The 9,662-nt window shown below is 37.5% G+C and overlaps 1 protein-coding gene across 1 annotated transcript; it reads right to left on the minus strand.

Moving 5' to 3' along the window:
- Positions 1-150: 150 nt before the first annotated feature.
- Positions 151-7,303, minus strand: LOC124640384 (protein O-mannosyl-transferase 2). The gene is made up of 16 exons (XM_047178137.1): positions 7,125-7,303; positions 6,963-7,043; positions 6,658-6,742; positions 6,394-6,498; positions 5,997-6,105; positions 5,754-5,842; positions 5,345-5,533; positions 4,998-5,104; positions 4,328-4,520; positions 3,633-3,833; positions 3,078-3,188; positions 2,494-2,623; positions 1,919-2,067; positions 1,390-1,546; positions 933-1,076; positions 151-733 (listed from the first exon to the last, which is right to left on the minus strand). Exons 1-16 carry the CDS (start codon positions 7,172-7,174, stop codon positions 516-518), a joined length of 2,118 nt encoding a protein of 705 aa, XP_047034093.1. The 5' UTR covers positions 7,175-7,303; the 3' UTR covers positions 151-515.
- Between the last annotated feature and the right edge of the window lie 2,359 nt (positions 7,304-9,662).

Here is a 9,662-nt window from a genome sequence, read left to right on the forward strand (position 1 = left end):
CAGCTTAATTACTACAAACTCTGTATCTGCAAGTCTCTACATAATTAATTGCTTTACCTTTGCAGTTATTATTGGATCCAAACCCTAAAATGCCATTTTGCGATATATATATATTGGTATTGGGCCTCAGGCCAGTAAATAAGACGAGGATTTACAAATTGTTAAATATTTAATAAATATATTTGTATAAAATCTTTTCAAAAATAAATTAATCATTTAATTGGACGGAATTATTAAGCGTTATTTATTAGTAGAGTATTTAATATCTTAAAAATAATAAATTACATTTATATACATAAAAAATACTTTGAGCCTAAAGTCTAATAAGCTATTGTTTAATGTTGATGAATTGACCCCAAAGGCAAAAACGTCGTTTCTCCAAACTATTAATCCTTTCTTTTATTAGTAAATCGATAGCAACAACCCAATATGCCACCATAAATACAACATATATTTTTTCTGCCTATTATAATTCCTCTATCACCTCCTTGTACGCATATTCAACCTCCTTTCGACTAAAACTCCCAAGTCTCAAGCCATTTCAACCCGGCCATAGTGGAATTCGGCTCATGAGCCAAAGGGCCGTTCATGCCATAAGCTAAAGGCGCGAAGAGATAAAAACTATAGATTGTCGTTGACACCACTAGTCCTATGATGCAGTGGTACACTGTCTTCCCGAGTTCAGGGCTCAGGAAATTCTTGATGCTGGTCAGCAGGTATTCGGTAAGGATACCTGTGGAAAAGATTTATTTATTATATAAAAAATACAGGAGCGTTAAAGTCAATTATTGGGGAATTAGCCATGTTTCACTCGCGTCTCGTGGCAACTTCTCGCAACCGGATACAAAGATCATTTCAAACCGGGCCAGTGGCCCCCGACGTTAGTGCGTATATACGAAGTAACAATTATGTATAGTATATAGTATGTATACCTGTGAGCATGGAGCTGAACACGAGCGCCGGGAAGTAGTGATGGAAGTACAGCACCCGGCCCATCGCCCAGAACGGCACGTAGTGCAGCGCCCACCCCGTGAACGTCCACCCTGCTGCGTTTAGCAGCTCTCGGCTTTTGCCATCTGTGACCAAAGTACGGTTTTATTTAATATGGCTAAATAGGGATTTTGGAAGGTCGGTAGGTATTTTACATGCGGTTAGAATACAAAGTCACTATTAGCACGAGATGAAGCTATGGTATGACCAGAAATTGCTATCAGCCTTTGAAAACTGATAGTTTTCAAGTGCACATAAAACACGGTGGCACTATAAGCTCGACCAAAGCTCTTATGATGACGTCACTGTATGCCAATATGATGGTACAGTTTGCTTCTCTCTCACTTTGTAAATAATACGAGTTACGTCTCTGACTCTTCAATTAAAGTCCCCACTCACCAGGTAGAGGAGTACCAAAAGCCTCCGCCCTCTTCTCCCTGACGGAGTTGACGATGTATATCACGAAGAATATCGCGAGGAACACCAGGTTCCCCCACCACACCACCGGGTTGCCCAGCAGGTAGATCCTGTGGGAACTGCCTGAGAAGAACTGACCCTGAGGACATAGAATAGAATAGACAACATTAAACATTTGTAATTGAAAAAGTCATCTGTAAAATTTTGCAATAGGTTATGGTGTTAAAAACTCAGCTAACTTAACTTAAATGAATAAGTATAAAAATGGCGATTTAATCTCGTTTACTTAATTACAGATAAGTATCTATTTCTTGTTGCAGTAAACGGAAATTTCTTTACCACCTCGTCAAAGTTCGCACTACACAACGCTTGTCTAGTCGTGGTAACGCGATTCAGTAAAGCTTGTTCACACCAACAATCATGAATAATATGCTCAGCTCAGTGCAATAAATATAGCTTCTCTTCGTGATATTATACTTCGTGTAAAGATAGAATAAGTAATAAAACTCACCCTATAATTAATAGGCCACTGCCACGGCTGTGACGTCACTTCCCCCTCCTTGGGCTTGAGTCCCGCGTTCCCTTGGAACATGACTGCGTGAGACTCGAAGAAGCGCTCTATAAAGCCTGACGAGTATGACTCGAAGCTCACCTTAGGAACTGCATAAGAAAATATTTTTTTTATAAATTCGACCTCATCCTACTTGGTACTGATGTTTGGTTTAGCTTTTAATCGAATCAATTGCGGCTATTTTACTCTTAAGCGGACTTTCAGAACTTTGTTATTGGGTAGAGGTTGGTGAGACTGGTTGTCAGATTTTCTGGCTTCTGACAAAAACCCATTTGATGTGGAGTTTGATCATAGAATAGGTTTTTTTTCGCAGTACTGTTACGGTGCGGTTAATGCCAAAATAAAAGTAAACTTGTAGGCTGATACATAGGTAAAAAACAAATGCTTTTACTCATATTTCTATGGAAAAATTCTTAGACTATTAACCTGGCAGCCTGTCATACCAAGTATTACCTACATTAGCAATAACTTTTAAAATGAATAATAAAGCGAATATTTCCTACAGAGTTACTCACGGTCGTCAAATAGATTGTCCTCTACATTCCACAACGCATTCTTATCGCGTAAGTTAGGGTTGCACGCCACTTCTTGCTGTTCGTAACCCCACTTAGGTAGCTGCTTGCCTGTTGTGGTTAGGACGCATGCCTGTACAAATAAATATTAGGTGAAAATAATGGTCCTTTTGGGTAGAATAAAAAGGATTACAACGCAATTACAAAAATATAGAAATAAGAATAATTTTCACAGCTGTTTCAATATAAGTACATAAGTATTTTTTACATGATAGAAAAAGGTAAAAAAATGCCGGCACATGAGGTTTGGGTCACAGTTGTTTCAATACACACTAGTGTCCATCATTTTTTGAAGGCCATGAGGACCAACTTGGGCTATCCTGTTATAGGATTCATTTATTCCGTCACGCGTTAACTCTGAACGAATTTTGATGAAACCTGGCAGTAATATTGCTGACACATCAGAATAACTACAGGCTACAATCACAGATTACTATAATAGTTACTACGTACTACTATTTTATACAGGCGCCAGAAGAACCTAGCGAAACCGCGGGAAAATAAAGGTTATTAAAGAAAATTCAAACCTGCAAATAATGCACGAACATAAGCTTGCTTCTGACTGTCTGTACTTCTTCACCATCTTTTCCACCAGATATTACGATCTTCCAGACATCATTTGCATCGCCGACACCGTCCTATAGGCATAAAAATCATAACTTTGTATCTGTGTGAATTCTTCAAATGCATACTCATACAAGGCTGTTGGCAATATGCTGTAGTACTGGAATTTATATTATGCCTATTTTGATAAAACATTTTTATCTAAAAGTATGTAGGCCTTAAAGGCAGTTAAATAAAAAGCATTTGCTTACATAGATGACATTAAATGACATTATACGTGTTAACATAGGTAGAATCAGATGTTTTAAAGGAGAATGCAGAAATAAAAATGCAAACAATTAAAAAAAAAAGCAACAGAATATACCAAAATTAGCATCTTGACAGAAAAGAAAAACAGATTTTATTTTAGTGGTCCTTGGACCACAACTTCGTCAATCTTTTTCCAAATCCCCAGTTTTAGACTTTATTTCCAGCATAATAAATAATTTTTTTTTTCAACTAAGTAAATGGTCCCTTACCTCCCCATAACCAGTGACTTGCATATACTTAGTGGTGAGCGGCGCCCTCTCGCGGTGCGAGTGCAGGTTGCGTCCGGTCGGCGCATGCGTCAGGCGCACTAGATCCCCGCTCCTGACCATTACTGTCCCCTCCACTTGTTCCTTGTCATAGGGCTTTATGATCCAGCGGTTGTTGTCGTCCTTGTGAGTGTAGGTTGTTACCTAAAGGAATTTTGGATGGAAAATTATAACTATTGATGATGATATTGTATTCCCTCACTCTCATAACCCGATGGGACGGCAATTACGTGCTTTCCGGTGCACGGGTGTATCAATCACCAACTTCCAGACTCCGGGCTTTTTTGTGTTTCTAAAAGTTTCTAGGACCCACAAAGCGATTTCGGCCCATCCCGGGAATTGAACCCGAGGCCTCGTGCTCGGCAGCCGCGGTTGCGACAGCTGGATCAACGAGGCAGTCAAAACTATTAAATATTATATGGAGCAGTGATACAAACCTGCAGTCAAACTCAAAGTCAACTCTTGAGTAACTTAAAATTCTTTATTGAATGAACGGGTTTTGTGTAAGAGCACAGGCATAGGATTTTCAAGGTTCCGGATTGCTGCTTATTTAGGCCCGCCAAAAAGTCGGGTCACCAGTAACTTAGAAATGTTCTTATGTATTGAAAGCATATGAAGCCAGAATATACTAAACATACCTGCTGCTGCTTAGCCCCAACTCCTGAAGGGTACAGATGATGATGAGAATGTAGATACCCTCCACCAGTTCGATGATTCTTCAGGGATATTAGCGCGCCATACGCGACGGTCTTCGGCGCACTCGCGTTGTGCAAACTGTTGCCTTCCAACCGGGCTTGGAAACCGGATGAGTAGAAACCGTCGCCATTACCACTAGGAAGAAATGAGAGTCATGCCCATTTTCACCAACAAATACCTAAATTTAGGGATCCCCTAAGAGCATTTACGGAACACTTAATAAGAATTTCGTTTTCACCAAAGTTTAGGTGTCCCTTGTACATAGTTATTTATGTCAAACTTGGGAGAGCCCGTAGTCTAAGTGGCACTTAGATTAAGAGATTGTTGGTGAAAACGGGCATCAGTATATTAGGATATCGGCAACTAGATTTTGGTTACGCTTAGGATCATCGAAGACAACATATATGTACGTCAGATTTCTTAAAACAACTGTTTAGGTACTAACCGTCAGTTGCACAAAGCTTCATTAAAGTTAAAGCTTCATTAAATCTATTGCTATCACTTTTTATCTTGTTGACAAAGAAACAGTCAGCAATTGATTTAAAGAAGCTTTAACTTTAATGGAGTTTTGTGCAACTGACGGTTTAACAGTTAAAATTGACTCTTACTTACCTTTTACTAAGAACAGTAAGATGTATCCAAAAGAAGAAAACATAGAGCATTATCGGCCACAGGATTAACGTTACTGATCTACCAGTCAAATGCTTTACAGTTAGGCTCTGAAAAAAAAACATAAAACGAATATATATCTCTAAATTGATACTTAACACGGAAAACACATAGCACAAACAATTATGACTCTTGATACCAAAGAAATAAAGTTGGTTTTTATTAGCTTGTAAGTCTCGCAGTTTGGCCACAACTGGCTTCAAAACACACTATACATACATGCAGAAACAGATAACATTTTCTAAAATAATAAATCGTAGATATAAAAATAATTTCAAATAAAAACTTACAACAGGCTGACTCAAATCTCCAAGCACGTTCCACAGATCAGCAATAGTGCGCAAACCAACAAACAAGACGACGAACAGGCCCACAAACTTGACGGACATGGTGCACGCGAGCGACGCGCCTAAGAACAGTTGCCATGACAACATGCGCGGCGAGAACGGGGGAAGACCCTCGTCTGTTAGCGTTCGGACCTGGGAAAAATGATACGATTAGTAAAGAAAAACCAAAGACCTTAATTGAGAACCTACTCCTTTTAGGGTAGGGAGGAAAATCACATATTTATAAGACTGTTAAAATATGGCATTATTAGAATAATAACACTATTTTTTTTCTGGGTCGACTTTTTTGCCAACGCACAAATATGTGTGATAATTTTAAAATTATAATAAACTCGCTCCAGGGAACACATACCTTGAATGCTCCATATATGGAACAGCTCATAAAGAACAGTAATATAGGATCTAGCAGTATATATCTATTCAGAGTCAAAAAGCCCACATCTGAAACAAAATTTTACTATGTAAAAAAGTTTTTTTGTTATATATCACCCAAAGAGTACAACAAAAAGAAATATACAAGAGTATAATAATTGAGAGTATTAAAGAGTAGTGTAATAGAAGTATAGTTTTTTGCATAAGTTGAGTTGGTACTTACCACACAACAATAGCATGGTGCCAATTAATGTGCACTCCAGTGATTTAGTCATTTCCCAAACAGTCAAAAAAGTCAATGGAATTATTAAAGCTCCTAGAGTTGTACAGAACTGAAATAAAAATATTGTGAGACCTTATTTTGTATGTTCAGCGACAGAGATCTATAAACATGATTAAAATTACAAAATAACCCATCATTAAAATCTCCTACAAACAACTGTCAGAGAATTACAGAAAAACATTGACTGGACATTAGATAATTTTCAAAAATGTTAAACACAGTTCGTTTTTGCATTTTATATCCTATCACACCCAGGTATTTTGTAATTTTAGTTAATTTACCTTATGTTACTGACTGTACATAAGAAGAGCATGACTTAGATATGTATAATTCTTACCAGTCTCATTCCCTCATACCGAGCACCCTCATACTTGTCCCCCGGCTTCTCAAATGGAAATGTACCATCATAACCAGTCAGTTTACCCGATAATGCAATCAGCATCTGGATTGAACAATTAAATATATTAAAGTTGCATATTACCAAATCAGTTAATGGAAATTCTATTTCTTCCTATAAAGTCCTTTTGCAGAGATGTTTTTCATCTTTTTATGCGATACTTTGTTAGAAACACACCCTTTATTTAATCACTGCTGTATTTACCTTGCCAAGTGGTGGATGCACATCAAAGAAGAATGTCCTGTTTATGTACCAGCTTGCCATTTTACCAAAGTGAGTTTCATCCCAACTGAAAATATTCAAACATTGTGTTACATACTTAATAAGACTCTGACTCTTACCAACTTATTATAAAACGTGCTGTAAAAAAATATATAGGCGGTCGAATTAAGTACCTTCTTCTTTTGCAGTCGGTTAGAAAGGTGCTTTAGGTTAAAACCATGAACTTGAATAATGATTATTTCTGAGTAGAAAGAGATTGGTAATGCAATTTTTAATTTTATATTTACCACACATGATCAGGTTCCAAAACTTTGTAAAATCTTGTGAGAAATGTAGCACCACACAATATTCCAAATGTTATCCACCATCTATAAAGAAATTGTATAGTTTTAATAGAAGTATTGAGTTAACAAGAAAGTTTCAATGTCGCGCTAATTAGAAAGAAGTACATTTTGTTACTCGGCAGTGTCGCGGCACTAGATTTCTTCTTTTCACTCATTGTTTAATAAATGATTAATGGACTAAACTGATTAATTTAAACGGTATGTAACATTTTAATTTATAATTTAATAAAACATACTATGTAACGGTATCAACAAACCAACAAGGCAGATTCATAACATTCAAACGTCAGCAGACATTACTGACAGCTGTGACATCTGACAATTTTGACGGTAAAGGTCAAGGGCATCCATAGACTGCAATACTTCTTCAAAAACAAAATAGAGGTACTTTCAAAGTTTCTATGTGACAAAATTGGAAATCCAAAACCACTTTTTAACTAATTTGAAAAGGGAAAAGGCTCTATTTAGATATATTTGGATGACACATAGAACACACCCTAAATTGTTTAATCCAGTGACTTCGCTTCGTCGTTTCTTCTAGATTGTTTCTTGTATGCTTACCACTATTTTTAGGAAGCTAAGTCACTCAAACACTTGGCTGTGTCTCTGTTTTCTCTCTGCCTATCTCCATATAAAACACCACAATTAGTTGAGCCGTTTTGGTACAGACTCTTAACCTAAGATACACAAACAATCTTACACACTAATAATGGCGTCCACGGCTGATTTCGGCCATGGCGGCTGTTCTCATCTAAGGAGATCAGCCAGCTGCGCAGGACATATTATAGTGCACGAGCATTTGCGCAGACACAGGTGCAGTCCCTATTCCTTTACTCTCATAACCTGATGGGACGGCAATCCGACACGACCGGAGAGAGATCAGGCGCAGGACCGACATTAACGAGCTCTCCGATGCACGGGTGAATCAATCACCAACTTCCAGACTACCTACAGGCTGCTTCGTGAAAGTTTAAGATAACCCACAAAGCGATTTCAGCCCGACCCGGGAATCGAACCCGAGACCTCTGGCACAGCAGCCGGGTTGTTCGAAAGAGGTACCGCGGCCCTAGCACATAAGAAGGCCTACGACGGAACACGACGGCTAACTAGCCCGATGAGATATTCTCATCTTTGATGTAAAACCGTACTTGTATTTTTTAATTTGTGTCAGTAACTAATAACACAATTAATTTTGTTTGACGAAATTGATTCTTGCTCTCAATCAAGTCAATCACAATTCCTTTGCTGCTATAGCATCGATCCAGTATTCATCATGTAGTTCACAAAATAAATATTAAACATACGTATCTACATTTTCTAAATACAAACATGAATGAGAAGAGAGTAAAATTATAAAAAGACGAGCTTTCTTGATTACAGATTCATTTAATTAATTATATCTATTCAAATATGAAAGATCTTTCTCACAACCGCAGAAAATTAATGGATTTAACTTACCCCTGTTAGTTAAGTAAGCAACTAAACTACATTTCGTCCACGTCTTCATCCTTGTCCCGAGGGAGAGGAAAATAGGCAAGTCCCGCACTTACACACTCGGCTGCAGCCTACTTTAATGATGAGTGTTCAACCATTTCAAAACAAAAAACAAACTCTAGCTACCTTGATGATATTGATCCTCTGAATATTTACCTTACCTAAAATATTTATTTAATCGTCCCAAACATGAAAAATTTCGCGCTCGCTACGCTCGCGGCTTCTTCTCTTTGCAGTGCTTTTTTTCCACTCTTGTTTGGGTAGGTATTTTTGTGTCCCAAAACTAAAAACTTTTTCACTTTACGGCGGTTTTTTTTTTACTCGTTTTGGTACAAAATTATTGAGTTTTGGAACAGAAAAGTTTTTACATTTGTCGTTTTTTTTTGGGGGGGGGGGGGGTGCTCAATAGGTAGTCCGCCCCGGATGCCACCCGATGCTACGCCGCCACTGAATCATAGCACCCGAACTAATGAACCGATTTCAATTTAGTTTTTTTTTGTACTACAGGTGTTTTACGAGCGAGTGCGCTCTAAAACACCTGTAGTAAAAAAAAAAAACTAGGACTAAACATGTCTAAGAACACTTTCTTAGACATGTTTGATGAAAATCGATTGAGCCGTTTAATAGTTACAGAGGTTTTACGCTTCAAAGTCGCTGTCATATAAACTTGTTAATATTAAACTCCTCGGTACATAGAGGCTTGCAAAAATAATCTAGTAACTGACAGAAATATCATTAAGTTCACAATCATTAGAGGCGGCAAAAATTGAATGGCCTACTAGCGGCAAGTTTGTAAATCCGCCACTGTAAATAAACATAAACATAAATCTAAAATAGGCGATAGTTGAGTTGATGAAACATGCTTCGAAATGTGTTTTGTTATCTACAACTCAGCATTTTGGAATGTGGGGAAAATTAAAGGAATTTGCAGAAAAGACTTTGCTTAGGGATGTCCTTTTAATTTCCAATGTATAAACAAAATTATCGATAAACAGCAAAAAATCTAGAATAATAGTAAGATAGTGGATCACAGAGATGTTGTGATGCCTCGGTTTGATGCAGAAGTATAATAAACTTTAATATTGCGATGGAAGACTTTTGCGTGATAAATTCGTGTATTATAAAACTACCAAATTAAAAAAAAATGTT

Source organism: Helicoverpa zea, chromosome 20 (assembly GCF_022581195.2).
Source record: "Helicoverpa zea isolate HzStark_Cry1AcR chromosome 20, ilHelZeax1.1, whole genome shotgun sequence".
NCBI classification, from domain to species: Eukaryota; Metazoa; Arthropoda; class Insecta; order Lepidoptera; family Noctuidae; genus Helicoverpa; species Helicoverpa zea.

Excerpts from the sequence above, each read along its gene's own strand:
- LOC124640384 (XM_047178137.1), bottom strand. The coding sequence starts at position 7,174 with ATGAGTGAAAAGAAGAAATCTAGTGCCGCGACACTGCCGAGTAACAAA. Across the intron at positions 6,743-6,962 it reads TTGGAACCTGATCATGTGTG|TTGGGATGAAACTCACTTTG; the intron begins GTAAATATAAAA and ends GAATATTTTCAG. Across the intron at positions 5,843-5,996 it reads CACCATGCTATTGTTGTGTG|ATGTGGGCTTTTTGACTCTG; the intron begins GTAAGTACCAAC and ends ATTTTGTTTCAG.